This window comes from Hypanus sabinus, chromosome 11 (assembly GCF_030144855.1).
Source record: "Hypanus sabinus isolate sHypSab1 chromosome 11, sHypSab1.hap1, whole genome shotgun sequence".
Lineage (NCBI taxonomy): Eukaryota > Metazoa > Chordata > Chondrichthyes > Myliobatiformes > Dasyatidae > Hypanus > Hypanus sabinus.
Window position 1 is genome coordinate 107,949,098 of NC_082716.1, and position 19,117 is coordinate 107,968,214.

At 39.9% G+C, this 19,117-nt stretch overlaps 2 protein-coding genes across 2 annotated transcripts in view; one reads left to right on the top strand and one right to left on the bottom strand.

Moving 5' to 3' along the window:
• LOC132402262 (cytochrome P450 2C23-like) overlaps positions 1–19,117 on the bottom strand; it is a 219,312-nt gene that overhangs the window by 159,651 nt on the left and 40,544 nt on the right. The window lies entirely within an intron of this gene.
• The window catches only part of LOC132402261 (cytochrome P450 2C15-like), a 74,448-nt gene continuing 58,873 nt past the window's right edge, over positions 3,543–19,117 (top strand). The window contains exons 1-2 of the mRNA XM_059985062.1: positions 3,543–3,890; positions 4,822–4,984. Coding sequence (XP_059841045.1) covers positions 3,708–3,890; positions 4,822–4,984 — 346 coding nt within the window. The 5' untranslated portion in view covers positions 3,543–3,707. The remainder of the gene's footprint in view (positions 3,891–4,821; positions 4,985–19,117) is intronic.

Consider the following 19,117-nt stretch of genomic DNA (forward strand, 5'->3'; position numbering starts at 1 on the left):
CCCACACAGAGGTGAGGACAGGATACCAGTGGGACGAACCCACACAGAGGTGAGGACAGGATACCAGTGGGACGAACCCACACAGAGGTGAGGACAGGATACCAGTGGGACGAACCCACACAGAGGTGAGGACAGGATACCAGTGGGACGAACCCACACAGAGGTGAGGACAGGATACCAGTGGGACGAACCCACACAGAGGTGAGGACAGGATACCAGTGGGACGAACCCACACAGAGGTGAGGACAGGATACCAGTGGGACGAACCCACACAGAGGTGAGGACAGGATACCAGTGGGACGAACCCACACAGAAGTGAGGACAGGATACCAGTGGGACGAACCCACACAGAGGTGAGGACAGGATACCAGTGGGACGAACCCACACAGAGGCGAGGACATGATACCAGTGGGACGAACCCACACAGAGGCGAGGACAGGATACCAGTGGGACGAACCCACACAGAGGTGAGGACAGGATACCAGTGGGACGAACCCACACAGAGGTGAGGACAGGATACCAGTGGGACGAACCCACACAGAGGTGAGGACAGGATACCAGTGGGACGAACCCACACAGAGGCGAGGACAGGATACCAGTGGGACGAACCCACACAGAGGTGAGGACAGGATACCAGTGGGACGAACCCACACAGAGGTGAGGACAGGATACCAGTGGGACGAACCCACACAGAGGTGAGGACAGGATACCAGTGGGATGAACCCACACAGAGGTGAGGACAGGATACCAGTGGGATGAACCCACACAGAGGTGAGGACAGGATACCAGTGGGATGAACCCACACAGAGGTGAGGACAGGATACCAGTGGGATGAACCCACACAGAGGTGAGGTCAGGATACCAGTGAGATGAACCCACACAGAGGTGAGGACAGGATACCAGTGGGATGAACCCACACAGAGGTGAGGTCAGGATACCAGTGGGATGAACTCACACAGAGGTGAGGACAGGATACCAGTGGGATGAACCCACACAGAGGCGAGGACAGGATACCAGTGGGATGAACCCACACAGAGGTGAGGACAGGATACCAGTGGGATGAACCCACACAGAGGTGAGGACAGGATACCAGTGGGATGAACCCACACAGAGGTGAGGACAGGATACCAACGGGATGAACCCACACAGAGGTGAGGACAGGATACCAGTGGGACGAACCCACACAGAGGTGAGGACAGGATACCAGTGGGACGAACCCACACAGAGGTGAGGACAGGATACCAACAGGATGAACCCACACAGAGGTGAGGACAGGATACCAACAGGATGAACTCACACAGAGGAGAGGACAGGATACCAACAGGATGAACCCACACAGAGGCGAGGACAGGATACCAGTGGGACGAACCCACACAGAGGTGAGGACAGGATACCAGTGGGACGAACCCACACAGAGGTGAGGACAGGATACCAGTGGGATGAACCCACACAGAGGTGAGGACAGGATACCAGTGGGACGAACCCACACAGAGGTGAGGACAGGATACCAGTGGGACGAACCCACACAGAGGTGAGGTCAGGATACCAGTGAGATGAACCCACACAGAGGTGAGGACAGGATACCAGTGGGATGAACCCACACAGAGGTGAGGTCAGGATACCAGTGGGATGAACTCACACAGAGGTGAGGACAGGATACCAGTGGGATGAACCCACACAGAGGCGAGGACAGGATACCAGTGGGATGAACCCACACAGAGGTGAGGACAGGATACCAGTGGGATGAACCCACACAGAGGTGAGGACAGGATACCAGTGGGATGAACCCACACAGAGGTGAGGACAGGATACCAACGGGATGAACCCACACAGAGGTGAGGACAGGATACCAGTGGGACGAACCCACACAGAGGTGAGGACAGGATACCAGTGGGACGAACCCACACAGAGGTGAGGACAGGATACCAACAGGATGAACCCACACAGAGGTGAGGACAGGATACCAACAGGATGAACTCACACAGAGGAGAGGACAGGATACCAACAGGATGAACCCACACAGAGGCGAGGACAGGATACCAGTGGGACGAACCCACACAGAGGTGAGGACAGGATACCAGTGGGACGAACCCACACAGAGGTGAGGACAGGATACCAGTGGGACGAACCCACACAGAGGTGAGGACAGGATACCAGTGGGACGAACCCACACAGAGGTGAGGACAGGATACCAGTGGGACGAACCCACACAGAGGTGAGGACAGGATACCAGTGGGACGAACCCACACAGAGGTGAGGACAGGATACCAGTGGGACGAACCCACACAGAGGTGAGGACAGGATACCAACGGGACGAACCCACACAGAGGTGAGGATAGGATACCAGTGGGATGAACCCACACAGAGGTGAGGACAGGATACCAGTGGGATGAACCCACACAGACAGGATACCAGTGGGATGAACCCACACAGAGGCGAGGACAGGATACCAACAGGATGAACCCACACAGAGGTGAGGACAGGATACCAGTGGGACGAACCCACACAGAGGTGAGGACAGGATACCAGTGGGACGAACCCACACAGAGGTGAGGACAGGATACCAGTGGGACGAACCCACACAGAGGTGAGGACAGGATACCTGTGGGACGAACTCACACAGAGGCGAGGACAGGATACCAGTGGGACGAACCCACACAGAGGTGAGGACAGGATACCAACAGGATGAACCCACACAGAGGTGAGGACAGGATACCAGTGGGACGAACCCACACAGAGGTGAGGACAGGATACCAGTGGGACGAACCCACACAGAGGTGAGGACAGGATACCAGTGGGACGAACCCACACAGAGGTGAGGACATGATACCAACAGGATGAACCCACACAGAGGTGAGGACAGGATACCAGTGGGACGAACCCACACAGAGGTGAGGACATGATACCAACAGGATGAACCCACACAGAGGTGAGGACAGGATACCAGTGGGACGAACCCACACAGAGGTGAGGACAGGATACCAGTGGGATGAACCCACACAGAGGTGAGGACAGGATACCAGTGGGATGAACCCACACAGAGGTGAGGACAGGATACCAGTGAGATGAACCCATACAGAGGTGAGGACAGGATACCTGTGGGACGAACCCACACAGAGGTGAGGACAGGATACCAACAGGATGAACTCACACAGAGGCGAGGACAGGATACCAACAGGATGAACCCACATAGAGGTGAGGACACAGCCCCTACACTCGAACCTAGGGCCACTTATATTCCCGGCTCTAAGACGAGAATCAGGTGCCCATGATTAAGCCCAAATGAGACAAGGGAGAGCCGGAAGACATGGAGTCAAGAGTTCACAGACCAGACCCTGAGCAGGAACGCGGAGTTCATGGACCGGACTATGACATGCGTTCTGGTTTATTGAGCTTCTACCTTACAAAGAAGGTGATTCGCAATTGTCAGCCATTTGAAGGTCATTTCAATTCTCGATAGTTTTATTTGTTGAGAACATAACTCACGCCCACTGACATAAAGCCGGGTAAGAACTCCAAAGGGCGGTCCGTAATGAGACTGACCCAAATGTATAAAAGTCGTCAGCGAGTGTGAACTTCAATCGGGACTTCAATTGCCCTTAATTTAAGGGTAGTTTACTGTTTGAATCTGGTGGAAGTGGTACAACTGTGAATTTTGAGATACAGCCTCTCTTGCTTCTTTTCCAGAATCTGCGTACTCTGTCACCATGAGTTTTGGGGAACCGCTGACAACTTTGTTGGTTGTTTTATTGAGCGTCCTGCTTCTGGTGAGATTCTTTCGGAACAACCAGCGGCAGAAAGGCAGGCTTCCCCCGGGTCCTCCTGCCCTCCCGATCGTCGGCAACCTGTTCCAACTGGATTTCAAAGCACCCCACAAATCCCTCATCAAGGTAGGGGCAACGTCTGAATATTTAAATTACACATAAAGAGAATTCTTTAACAAATTCCTCCACTTGAGGCAGCTTTCTTTGACAGAACCGCCGAAGCAGTTGCGTGAGGGATGGTTATTTCAAATGTAAATCGCGGCATCAAATTACCTGTATCTCGCTATTATCGACACGCACAAAATGCTGGAGGAACTCAGCAGGCCAGGCGGCATCCATGGACAAGAGTAGTGTCGACTGTACTCTTCCAGAGGTGCTATCTGGCCTGCCGAGTTCCTCCAGCGTTTTGTGTGTGTTGCTCGGGTTTCCGACATCTGCTGATTCTCTCTCGTTTGCGACCTGGATATTGAACAGTAAAATGCAAAACTCTCAGGCACATACATATGGCTAGGGTGCCTAAGACTTTGCACAGTACTGTAGTGACTTTATGTATTGCATTGTACTGCTGCCGCAAAAAGGGAAGAAATGTCATGACATGTGAGTGATGATAACCTGGTTCTGATATGGGTCTTTATTGTGGACTGAGAGTGGGAGGGGGAGTCACGGTTGGGAAAGGGGAAGGAAGAGGGGAGGGTGTGGGAAGCACCAGAGACGTTCTATACTGATCAATACACCAACTGTTTGGAATCAGATCACCTTGCCTGGGGTCTCAAGGCTGGATGCGTCTGCACCCACGCCACCCCTGCCCCTGGCACTCCTTCTCTGCCACCCGTCCCAGGGCACTCCACCCTCACCATTCCAAAATTCCTTTTCTCCGGCCAGTTTTACAAACTCGTCGTCAGCTCCCTATTGACAAATACAGTTCAGTGCCTAAGCCGTTTGGTCCCTGAGAGGAAAATTGCTGTGGGTCTTATCTCTCCTCTAGTTAAATTGATTGACGAACATCGTATGGAGTATAAAATGTTATATAACAATATACATTCCTGTATCCCCACAGCTGAGTGAGCAGTATGGCCCCGTGTTCACCTTCTGGTTCGGCAGCTTCCCTGCGGTGGTGGTGTGTGGTGCCGAAGCGATGAGAGAGGCCCTGATTGACCACGGGTATGACTTCAGTGGCCGATATCTCTTACCCATCTTGAAAAGAGTTGCAGACGGCTATGGTAAGATAATTTATAATTTAACTCGAGTTATTTTGTTGCTGCCTCCGCTCTCTTGAAATCTGAATATTTTTGCTATTTATACGCTTCCTAAATAGTTAATGCTACTGAAAGAGACGGCACATGCTGGTCGTTCTTAGTTATAATTTTAATTAGAAATAGCAGCTGTTAGAACAGGGACTTTGGGCTCAAGGAGCCGCACCGCCCAGATACTAGGCCAATCACAGGACAGTTTACAATGACCAATTAATAGATTCGTAGAAGTGTTCAGCACAAAACAGGCCCTTTGTCCCTTCTAGTCCATGCCAACCCATTTAATCTGCCTATTTCCACGGATTTGCACCCGGACCATAGCCCTCAGTACCCCTACCACACATGTACCTGTCCAAACTTCTCAAACATTGAAATTGAGCTCGCATGCACCACTTGCGCTGACAGCTCATTCCACGCTCTTCTGACCCTCTGACTAAAGAGGTTTCCCCTCATGTTCACCTTAAACTTTTCAACCTTTCACTATTAACCAATAACATCTAATTGTAGTCCCACCCGATCTCAGGGGGAAAAGACTGCTTGCATGTTTTCTATCGATATCCCTCATAATTTTGTATACCTCTATTAAATCTCCTCTCAATCTTCTACATTTCAAAGAATAATTCCTAACCTATTGAATCTTTCCATATAACTTGTTCTGGCAATGTCCCTGCAAATTTCCTGTGTACTTTTTCAATCATATTTATATCTTTCCTCTAGGTAACCAAAACTGTACACAGTACACCAATTTAGACTTCACTGACATCTTTTTCAACTTCAACACAACATCCCATCTCCTGCACTCAGTACTTTGATTTAAGAAGGCCAACGTGCCAAAAGCTTTCTTCACAACCCTCTCAACATTTGCCATCACTTTAAATGAATTCTCAGCTCCCTCTGTTCTACTAACCTACTACTCCACATGTCTTCGGACTGTGGGAGAAAACCAGAGCACCCGGTGGAAACCGAAGCCATTGAGAAGGTCGCACTGAGAATCCTGTACACTGATGTTACTTCCACGATGCTGCCTGAGAAGAGTGTTCCAGAACGTGACAATGAACGTGAGTATCACGGCTGAGATACCTCTCTACCAAAGGAGGTGTAAGGGATGGGAGCCATGGGAGCAGTCATTGGATGGTCATATGAGCAGCTGGTGCGGATTACAAGTCCTGGTTATGCAACCACTGACACCAGGCAGACAATCTCTGAAAAATATTGGTCATGGCTGGGGTCACCCATCTTGTAAAGACACTGTCCAGAAGAAGGCAGTGACAATAGTTCTGCAGAAAAATCTGCCAAGAGCAATAATGGTGAAGGGACCATGATTGCCTACATCATACAACATGTCACATAATGAAGATGTTGATGAAGGAATACTGATATACTGTATATCCAAGCATCTGTGCAATGAATGGAAGGACACTAGGGAGTGTGGTGGAACAGAGGGACCTCAGATTCAGATTCATCACGTGAACATTGAAACATACTGTGAAATGTGTAATTGGTGCTAACAGCCAATACACCCAAGGATGAGCTGGGGACAGCCTGCAAGTGTTGCCACACATTCCGACACCAGCATAACATGCCCACAATGTTCTGCAGGACAACAGAACTGGACACCAGTAAAATGTGTCCTATGAGTACAAAGAGTTCTGATAAAGGGTCTCAGCAGAAAATGTCCACTATTTATTCCTTTACATAGATGCTCCCTGACCAGTTCCCTCAGTGTTTTGTGTCTGTGTGCTGCTGTGGATTTCCAGCATCTGCAGGTTTTCTCATGTCTAGGAGTACAAGTACGCTGTTTGTTGAAAGCTGTATCACATATGGACACGGTGGTTAAAAAAAAAAGATTCAAAGTTCAAACTGATTCTGGAGAAGATGTTGCCAATCTGTAGTGACTGAGGTCTGTAAGTGAGGAAATTGAGGATCCATTTGGTGGAGTTTCTTTACCAACATCTCATGGTATTTGCAGTAATTGTATCTAGTATCTAGTATCTATGTAAAGTGCTGCCCCAGATAAAGATCAAAGTAAATTCATTTTCAATGTACATATATGTCACCATATACAACCTTCAAATCAATTTTCTTGTTGGCATGCTCAATAAAAAAAAAAATCTATGGAATAATAACCATAACAGAACCAATGAAAGACTGCACCAACCTGGGCATTCAACCAGAGTGCAGAAGACAGCAAACTGTGCTAATACAAAAATAAAGAAATGATAGTAATCAATAAATAAGGAATATTGAGAACATGAAATGAAAAGTCCTTGACAGTGAGTCCATTAGTTGTGGGAAAATGTTAGTGATGGGGCAAGTGAAGTTAAATGAAGTTGTCTCCCTTGGTTCAAGAGCCTGATGGTTGAGGGATAATAACTGATGGCGAACCTGGTGGTATGAGTCCTGAGGTTCTCACACTGGCCTTCATCAGTCAGGTTGTTGTGAACGAACCAAGCAAAAGGTCTCCCAATAAACAGGGGCTCCACAAGAGTAGAGAGAGACACCCAGAGATAGACAAACTCATCAATTGTTTATTCTCATGTCACTAAATCAGCATGGTTTTGATAGGACTTTCACAAACTTTGAGACACAGAGACAGATGAACTCTTTGGTCTTTTGTTTGCTTGTGTTGGTGCCTGAGGCCAGGAAAGAATCCAGCCACCAGCAGCTAATGGTAGCATCATGCACTGACATTTGACAGTAACAAACCTACAGTGTTTGACTTGTACAGACACCTTACATGCTGCGAGCTCACAAAGAGTTAAAATGTCACTTGGAACTGTTTAGATTTTCATCCAGTATTTTACAAAATTTGAAGCAACACAGATATTATATCACAGGTGTATAAGTTGTTAGGTTGGCCACACTTGGAAGACAGTGTACAGTTTTAGTCACATTGTTATAGGAAAGACACGTTTCAACTGGAAAGAGTGTAGAGAATCATTATGGGATATGGCCAGGACTGGAGGGCTTGCGTATGGGGAGAGAGTAACGAGGCTAAGTTTTATTCTTTGGAACACTGGAGAATGAGAGGAGACCCTATGGACCAGAGAACAATTGTGAGAGGCAAAAATAGCAGATGGTAAAGGACTTTTCCCCAGGGTAGGGGAGCTAAAAGATACTGTGGTATTAAAAGGTTTGGGCACCCCGGTCAAAATTTCTGTTATTGTGAATAGCTAAGTGAGTAAAAGATGACCTGATTTCCAAAAGGCATAAAGTTAAAGATGATATATTTCTTTAATATTTTAAGCAAGATTACTTTTTTATTTCCATCTTTTACAGTTCCAAAATAACAAAAAAGTAAAAGGGCCCAAATCAAACTTTTTGGCACCCTGCATGGTCAGTACTTAGTAACACCCCCTTTGGCAAGTATGACAGCTTGTAAGCACTTTCTATAACCAGCTAAAAGTCTTTCAATTCTTGTTTGGCAGATTTTCACCATTCTTTCTTGCAAAAGGCTTCTAGTTCTGTGAGATTCTTGGGCCATTTTGCATGCACTGCTCTTTTGAGGTCTATCCACAGATTTTCGATGATGTTTCGGTCGGGGGACTATGAGGGTCATGCCGAATCCTTCAGCTTGTGCCTCTTGTCCATTGTGGATTTTGAGGTGTGTTTAGGATCATTATCCTGTTGTAAAAGCCACCCTTTTGTCATCTTCAGTATTTTACAGATGTTTGCTTCCAGAATTTGCTGGTAATTAATTGAATTCATTCTTCCCTCTACCAGTGAAATGTTCCCCGTGCCACTGGCTGCAACACAAGCCCAAAGCATGATCAATCCACCCCTGTGCTTAACAGTTGGAGAGGTTCCCTTTTCATGAAATTCTGCATCCTTTTTTCTCCAAACATACCTCTGCTTATTGTGGCCAAAAAGTTCTATTTTAACTTCATCAGTCCACAGGAATTGCTTCCAACATACATCAGGCTTGTTTAGATGTTCCTTTTCAAACTTCTGATGCTGAATTTTGTGCTGAGGACACAGGAATGGTTTTTTTTGATGATTCTTCCATGAAGATCATATTTGTGCAGGTGTCACTTCATAGTAGAACAGTGCACCACCACTCTGGAGTCTGCTAAATCTTCCTGAAGGTCGTTTGCAGTCAAAGGGGGGTTTTGATTTGCCTTTCTAGCAATCTTACGAGTAGTTCTCTTGGAATTTTTTTTGTAATTTATTTTTTATTGAAATTCAGCATCATACAAACATTTCCATAAAATGTATTTCAGATACTGTATGTATATATAATATATTCATGTTTGCCACAAATCTCCACATGGTATTTACCTGAGGTATACACTTATAGAAAAGAAAGAACAAACAGAAGGAAAACTATGTACAAGTAGGGGATGATCTTTTCTTTAACAACATAATCATTGATTTGTGAGAATAAAAATCAGGCGACTCCAGCTTTCAGACATGTAAGACCCAGTTGCTTACTATCCGCCTTTAATCTCTCCCTTTTCCGATTTAAACTTTGAAATTTCAACTTTATTCAGTTGAATTTGTACAGCAATAGTTACGGCTACTTCAAAGACCACCAGACGAAATCCAGACCCATCTAATGGGAAATTTAAGAAGACCGACAAGTTCGCGGAAGAACCCCCTTAGATCAAGAGATTAGAATCTCGAATCAGAAGTATCTGCACTGAAAGAACTCAACTAAAAGGGAAATTTGAAGAAAAAATTGACTCTTTGAGCGTCGATCTTAAAGAAGTCAATAGAAATGCGGCTGATCTCTCTTCTCGTTTGGAAAAGGCTCAATAAGAATCATGGATTTGGAAGCTCGATCACATTGGAATAATACTTGAATTGTTGGGTTAGAAGAGAAATCGGAGTCTGCCGACGCACTGGTTTATTTTGCTAAACTGTTTCAGTCTTTATTTCTGGAGGTTTGTTCGCAACTCCCTGAGATCGAATCGGCTCACAGAACCGGTGCTTTAAAATCTTTGGATGAAGGTAAAAACAGGCATATTGTTGTGTGTTTTCTCCGTTTTAGTGACAAGGATTGCATTATTAAGCTTGTAAGAAAGCAAAGAATATTTTCATTTCAAGGCTCAGAGGTCTGTTTTTTAAAGATTTTCCATGCGAAATTGTTCAACAACATGCTGCTTTTGCTCCTTCTATGAAACTAGCTTATCAAAAGAAGCTTTTTCCATCACTACAGTATCCAGCAAAATTAACGATCATTATTAAAAATTCTGGAATTCGTATTTTCCATGATCCAGCTGAAGAATTGCATTTTATTAACCGTTTGTCTGATGAGTCCGATGGCGAATCTAAAGTTTGAAGATCGAATGATTTAGAATAGTTTGATGGTCTCGTGGTGTAAAGTGAAGAAATTGGAAGATTTGATGGTTATAAAAGTTTTTACCTTAAAATGTATTTTTATCTCCGAAAAAGTCTGGTTTGGAGGGTTTTAACCTTTGAAGATATAGCAGGAGAACTGTTGAAAGACCGTAGATAATTCTGAACCATCTAGACTTTTTTTTGTGTGTAGCATCTAAAGGTACCAACTGTTTTTTTTCTGTTTCATATGCTTTTGTAAAGTTTCTTTTAAGTAATTACCTGGATTTTCTTATGTTTTAAAGAAAGACTGGACAATTTAAAGATGGCGATTTTTTCCCTTCTGTGCAAATATTTCAATGACGACGAATTTGAAACCTGAAGTTGAATGACTTATAATGGTTTGAGTGTCTCATGGTGTAAAGACGGATAAAATTGTAAGATTTGATGGTCACATAAAGTCTTTATTTTAAAATGTATTTTTATTTTTGAAAAAGACTGGTTTGGAGGGTTTTAACCTTAGAAGATATAGTGTGAGAACTGTTGATAGGCTGTAGTTAAGTTTGATCCATCTAGAACTTTTTTTTGCAGTATCTAAATGAATCAATTGTTTTTTTATTATTCTGTATGCTTTATTGAAGATTTTTAAAAAGTAATTATTTGGATTTCCTTGTGTTTTAAAGACAGATTGGACAATTTAAAGATGGCGATTGTTTTTCTTTTGTGAAAATATTCCAAGAATTGTTTTGGATGTGTTTTTCTTCCCCTATCTAATACTATGAAGGTTACTTTCAAATTGAAGGTGGTTTGCTTTCACAAGAAAAACACTGTCCTTCCAAGTTAATTATACTGAGATATACGTTGACTGTAATGAGATTTATATTCGGTAGAGGGAGATAAGAGATTACTTTTTTTATTATTATTTTTATTACTCAGCTAGGCGGAGCTGTATTCGCACCTCTGCTTTTCTTGGGGCTTGCGTCGATTGATATCGACTGGTTTCTGGGCTTTGTAGATTGGGTGTTTTGTTTTCTTTTTTTTTATCCCCATTATGGAATCCCAGAGCATACACTAATTATTTTTATTGTTGTTCATCTCCGCCATTTTCGATCACGTTATCCTGACATGCGTCAAACTACTTTTTTTAGATACAAAGTTTCATGATGACATCTAAACAGTTAAATGTTTTAACTTGGAATGTTCGCGGTTGGAATCACCCTATTAAGTGTAAGAAAACATTTAAAGTTATATATCAATTCCAGCCTGATATAATTTTTGCTCAAGAGGTGCATATCAGGTTATGTGATAAAAATCAATTTCTTAAATTTTGGAATTTCATGCAAATTCCCAGAGTAAAACTAGAGGTGTCTCTATTTTTATTGATTCCAATATTCCTTTAATCAGGAGGATATTATAGCCGATATCAATGGTAGATTTTTAATTGTTAAAGGAATAATTTGTAATAAGAAAATGGTTTTGGTTAATATTTATGGATCAAATGTTGATGATCCCTCATTTTTTAAGGCTGTTTTTGCTCTATTACCTGATTTAAATGAATATATGTTATTAATGGGTGGTGATTTTAATACTTGCTTAAATCCTTTAATGGATAAGTCATCATTCAAACCTCAACTTCCTAACTGTTCTGCATCACTTATTAATTCCTTTTTAATTGATTATGGTTTAATTGAGGTCTGGTCCTCGACTTTTTTAATGTTCAGAAATGTGAGTATGATGCGATTGCTATTTCTGATTGTGCTCCTTTAAATTTAATATTTGAATTGGAAGATGTTGTTTCTACCAGACCATTTTGGCATTTTCCAGAACATTTATTACAAAGTGCAGAATTTGTTGAGTTTATTGAAACTCAGATAAAAGAGTTTTTACTCTTTAATAATATAGGAAATGTCACCAAGTTAGTAATTTGGGATACATTGAAAGCTTACTTACATGGTCAAATTATGTCATATATAGCTAAATTGAAGAAAAAAATCAAGAATAAAATTAGATAAAATTTCTAAACAAATTACAGAATTAGATAACATTAATACAATCTCTCCAAACGTTGTTCCATTTAAAAGAAGAGTAGAACTACAATCACAGTATAACTTATTACTGACATATCCTATTGAAGGATATTTGCTTAAATTGAAAAGTCAATTTTATATTACTGGGGATAAAAATAATAAGCTCTTAGCTTCCTAACTAAGAGCAGTTAGAGCTAAAAAAACAAATTTTAAAGATTCGTAAAACAATGGTATAGTAAGTAACTATGAGGATATTAATAATACTTTTCAAGATTTTTACTCTGATCTTTATAGATCTCAATTTCCTACAGATTTCTCCAAAATGGAAGCATTTTAACATGAGATTAAATTTCCACAAATTTCTGATGAAGATCAACAGATGCTTGATGCTCCAATTACCGAGCATGAAATTCAGAAAGCTATTTTATCAATGCAATCAGGTAAAGCTCCTGGACTTGATGGTTATTCAGTGGGATTTTTCAAAAAAATTGAAAGATTACTTTCTCCATATCTTTTGGAAATATTTCATGAATCCTTTGAGAAGAGTAATTTACCTTCTTTTTATGAAGCATCTATTTCCTTAATTCTTAAAAAAGATAAAGACTCTGTTGAATGCTCATCATGTAGACCTATTTCACTATTAAATGTGGATGCAAAAATTCTTTCTAAAATAATGGCTAACCGCTTGGAATTTTTAAAAATTAAGATCATCTCTATGGACCAAACGGGCTTTATTAAAGGCTGTTACTCTTTTTCTCATGTTCAGGGATTGATGAACATTATTTATTCACCATTATCCAAGCAACCTCAATGTCTTATCTCTCGATGCAGAAAAGAAATTTGATAGAGTTGAGTGGCCATACTTGTTCAAAGTATTAGAAAAATTTGGTTTTGGTAATAATTTTAATAGATGGATTCCAATGATCTATAAGAACCCTATTGCCACGGTCATTACTAACAATTACAGGTCTTCTTTCTTTTCACTTTCTCGTGGTACTAGGCAGGGATGTCTATTAAGCCCTTTATTATTTAATCTTGTAGTGGAGCCTTTAGCTATAACATTACGGGAGGCCAAAAACATTCATGGTATTTCTATAACTGGAACCATACATACGATTTCTGTTTATGCAGATGATCTTTTGATTTTTATTTCGAATCTTAAGGAATCAATTCCTAATCTTTTGGAAACACTTAACGATTTTGGAAAATTTTCAGGATATAAACTTAATTTGAATAAAAGTTAATTGTTTCCATTAAATGGTCCTGTGAGTACATATAATGATATTCCTTTTAGAATTGTTAATATATTTAGGTATTATAATTACTAAAAATATAAAGATCTTTATAAAGCTAATATAGTTCCTCGAGTAGACTCCATGAAATTACTATTTTCTAGATGGAATCCACTTACTCTTTCTTTAATAGGTCATATCCATGCTGTGAAAATGATGATTTTACCTAGATTTTTATATATTTTCCAAAATATAGCCATCTTTTTAACTAAAATTTTTTTGATCAAATTGACTCTCTTATTTCCTCCTTTATTTGGAACAATAAGAGACCAAGGATTAACAAGTACCATTTACAAAAACCCAAAAAAGATGGTGGACTTACACTTCCTAATTTAAGACTGTATTACTGGGCTGTAAATATTAGATAATTCTGTTTTTGGTTATACTGGCTTGATAAGAGCCAAAATCCACGTTGGGTTGATTTGGAATTAAAAGTTGTTAAAAAATTTCATTTAACTTCAATATTAGGAGCTCCATTACCTTTACAGCTCTCTAATATTCCAAATTTAAATTTTTACCTGGTTATTATACAACCTTTATGGATTTGGATTCAGTTTCATAATTTTTAAAATTTTAAACAATTTAATTTGTCTAGTTTTTTATATCGAAACTTTTCTTTTAAACCTTCAATAACTGACCCCATTTTTCTCCTATGGAAAGATAAAGGAATCCGCTATTTTTACAGATCTAATTTGTAATAGTCGATTGATGAATTTTGAAGAGTTAATTAACAAATACTCTCTCGCTCATACACATTTTTTGCAATATTTTCAGGTTAGACATTTTTTACAACAATATTTACCTGTTTCCATATTTACAAGTATCTGATTTGTTGGATACCATTTTGAAATTGAATCCCTTAGTGAAAGGTTCCATTAGCAGAATTTATAATTTACTCTTGTTATAAAAAGAGAATCTATCACTAAAGATTAAACAAGATTGGGAGAGAGAACTTAATATGACCTTTGTGAATGAAGATTGGGTTCGAATTTTGAAGAATGTAAATTCTTCCTCTATATGTGCCAATCACTGTCTAATTCAATTTAAAATTGTCCATTGTTATTATTTAACAAAGGAGAGACTATCTAAAATATTTCTTAGTGTAGATAATTACTGTGATAGATGTAAAACTGAAGTAGCTACTTTGTCACATATGTTCTGGCCATGTTCTTCATTAAAACTGTTTTGGAAGTCTTTATTTTCTACAATCTCTAAAGATTTGAAAATTAATTTACAACCTAATAGACTAACTGTTCTATTTGGAATAGTTCTGCATCATATTCAGGGTATTTAATCTTCAGATCAACATGTAATTGCATTTGTTACATTATTGGCAAGAAGGGCTATTTTATTAAAATGGATAGATATCTCTTCCCCTACATTAATTGAATGGTTTTCTCAAGTAATGTTGTCTCAGCTTGGAAAAAATTAGAAGTAAAACTTTTGAACCTCAATTTGATTTTGAGAGAAGATGGGGTTCTTTTGCCAAATATTACCATTTAATTTGAATTATTCTATATTGTTTCCTTCCAGTTTCATTATCTTTTTAAAAAAATGTGAATTGGTGGTTGATGACTATTTTCTATATATCTAGATGATGGTTAAACATATTGCTTCCTGGGGTTGATTCCTAATGGGTTTTTTGTAGTTAATGGGTTTTCTCCCCTCGTTAGATGGGGTTCTTTTTCCCCCCTATTTTCTATATATAATTTTTTTCATTTTTATTTATTATGATTAGTGTTTTTCTTCAGCTCTATTAATTGTATAAATATTAATTTGTTGGTTTTGTATTATTCTATAGTTGTAGAAGATTATGTATTAATAAAAAGATTCTAAAAATGAAAAATGAAAAATCAGGCCCATGGGGTGCTATTAGTTAAACCATTTTTCCCCAGTATGAATCAAATTGTTCCAATTTATAATTGACAGATGCTGTTATCTTCTCCATTTTGTAAATGTTCATTGTAATTTCCATCCATGTGTTTAAAGTTGGGCTCTCCGGTGATAACCATTTCCTGGTAAGAGTCTTTTTACCAGCCACCAGTGGTATATTCATTAAGTATGTATCTCTTTTTAACCATTCTTCAGGTATATACTGTACTCAAAATATATGTGTAAAGGGGATTTCTTCTTTTTCTTTGTTACTGTGTATGTAAACAAAATGGCTTCTTTGTTTTGTTAAAAGTAGGAATGCTTTGTTGTGATAGGGTGCTGGAAGCTTGTTTGGGTTAAAATTTATTGATAACGCGAATTGTATTCCTTTGTAAACCAATTTGGATTAATGTTGTTCTTTCTTCTGAGTCTGTAAGCTTTTGTTGGCGGGCTTTTGGGGAGTTCGGCATGACGGAGTGAGAGAGGAAGGACGTGATGCTGTAAACCGGGCAAGGAATGGACCCCAAGCTGGGGTCCAAGACCGGGGGGGTACCCTGAGGGGAGGAGACGATGATAGATGTGCTGGGTTGACCACTTCGGGTGGTCCTGAGCTGCGAGTCGAGGAGTTTGGAGGGGATCGAATGGTAGCCAGAAGACCTCAGTAAATGAGCTCCAATGGTTGTGCATGAACTGGTTTGGAGTTTGATAAGTTTGGCGCCTTTTCTTTATTTCCTTTTCCTTCATGTATACTGTATCATTATTAATTACTTAGTTATAGTAATCTTTATAAACTGTAATCATTTAATCGCATATGGTGTTTGTTCTTTGGCGAGGTGGGGACATCACACAGCATCCACACCAGCTGATTACCCAGTTTGGCGGGGCCGAATGCTGCTCCCCCTAGACAAGAACAAGCTGAGCGAGCCTGAGGTGACCCAGGGGGTTACATATGGTTTTACTTTCTAATAGTATTACCTATTTAAAAATATCTTGTAGGGCATTGTATATCCTACTCCAATAGTCTTTGATAACGGGGCAATCCCAGAAAATATGGTAATGCTTTGCATTTTGCTTTCCAGTATTTCTCCAGCAAACAGGGATGTTACTAACATAATGGGATTTCCGAGAGGGTGTAATAAAATATCTTGTCAGGTTTTTCCACCCAAACTCCCTCCATTTCTGTGAACTGGTACACTTCCATTGATGTCTCCATAATATTGTCCATTCTTCCTCAGATATAGTTATCCCTCCTTCCTTCTCCCATTTTGTTTTAATGTACAAAGTGTTTTAAGATTTGACGGACCCATACACGCTTGAAATGATTCTACCACCATTATCTGAATTATATGCTTTTCTAAACAGTTCTATGAAACATGTACTTGGCTCGGTTACATTTTTCACCCTCCTATTAACACAACGTTGCATCTGCAAATACTGATAAAAGTCTTGTTTTTCTAATGCGTTTTTCTTTAAGCATTTCAAAACTGAACAGTGTTCCTTCTTTCATTGTATTGCATAGAACTGTTATTCCTTTAGCTGTCCAGTCCATAAATCTAGCATCCAGTTTATTCGGTGTAGAATCCGAGTCATATCCACAACATTTAAGAATTACAATATCTGTATCTAGTTTATATTCTTTTATAATTGTTTTCCATATTTGAAGAATCCATTTCACTCATGGGTTCTCAATAGTATTTATGTAACTTTGTAGGTTGTTATCAGCCAAAGTTGGGGATGGAAGGTATCTTCTCCTCAATGTTTTTCCATTGAGCGTCATGTGATGGGTTACACCAGCACATCACAGCTCTCATCTGTACTGAAAAATAATAAAATTGAAGAGAAGGTGGACCCCATCTCCCTTTTCCCTGGCGAATTGCAAAGTTTTGAGATCAACTGTAGGTCTTTTACCTTGCCATACATACCTTGATAACATTTTGTGCCATTCATTCAATTGATTTTGGTTCATCTCTATTGGTAGGGTCTGAAAGAGATATAATAGTCTGGGCAATATATTCATTTTAACAGTTTCAATCCTTGAACTGAGACTAAAGAAAGGAATTAGATTCCATCTTGTTATGGCTTCCTTAATGTTTTAATATATAGGCATTCTGATAATTTTGCCATATCTTTTGGCATGATGATGCCCAAATATTTGAAAGACTCTGTTTGCCATGCCAAGGGATATCTACTTTCTATTTCTCTTGATGGACTATAGTTATATGAAAGTAATTGGGTTTTATCTATGTTGATCTTGTATCCTGATAATTGACATTGTTCAAAGGATTGCATCAATTTAGGTAAAGAATATGTTGGTTTCCCTAGATATATCAAAATCTCATCCTTGTAACAAGCCAATTTATGCTCTGTCCCTTTAATAGTAATTTCCCTGATATCTTCATTTTATCTGATGTATTGATCTAGCAAAGAGTAGCGGTGACCATGCACAACCCTGTCTTGTGCCCCTTTCTAGGGTAAAGCAATTTGATAAATATCCATTGATTTTAATCCTAGCAGTGGGATTGTCATATAGTGTCTGTATAATTTTAATAATTGTGTCATGTAAAACATATCTATGTAAAACTCTATAAAGAAAATTCCATTTAACTGAATCAAATGCCTTTTCAGCATCCAGACTTATCACTATTGCTTTAATTTTATTTTTTTGTATATGATCCATAATGTGAAGAGTCCTTCGTATATTGTCTTGTGTTTGGCGTTGTTGTATAAAACCTGTCTGATCATTATGTATCAGTGTGGTAAAAACTCTTCTAATCGTTTGGCCATGATGGAGTTAAATAATCTGTAATGTACATTAAGAACAGATATTGGTCTAAATGACCCACATTCCATTTTATCCTTGCCTTCTTTCGGTATAGCTGAGATTATCACCTCCTTCCAGCTGGGTGGCATTTGCGCCTCTTTTAGAGCCCAGTTCAGTGTGGGGAGTAAAACAGGAATTATCTCATCTTTAAATTCTTTATACCACTCTGCCATATAACCATCTGATCCTGGTGACTTACTTAATTTAAGCCCACTAATTGCAGTTTTTAGTTCAGCTTCAGTTATGTCCGCAGTCATCGTTCTATTTTGTTCTTCGCTTAAAGTGGATAACTCTAGAGAACTCAGGTAGGTGTCAATTTGGGTTATGCTTCACTCTGGAACTTTTGAACATAGAGTTTTGTAAAACACTTCAAGAGCTTTCTGAATTTCACTTAGCTTATTTCTTTTTAATCACTTTTGTTCTTGGATCCCTAATTCTATGAATTGTATTTTCTGCTTCTTTTTTTCAGTTTCCACGCCAGTATTTTCATAGACTTAGAGCCACTTTCATAGTGTCTCTGTTTCAAAAACATCAGATTTTTCCTGATCTCTTGTATAGCCAAACTATTAATTTTATTCATAATTTTTAAAATTCCCTCTAATGTATCCTGCGCCAAATTCAATTTGTTTTTTTTTCTAGTTCCTTCAGTTTGTTTTGTAATTCCTCTAATGTTTTATTTCTTATTTTTTCTTATGTGAAGATATCGCTATATTTTTCCCTCTTAAGACAGCCTTCAGAGTGTCCCATAGAATGGGAGGTGAAACCTCTCCATTATCATTTAATTCGAAGTAAAGACCAATTTCTTTTTTTAATT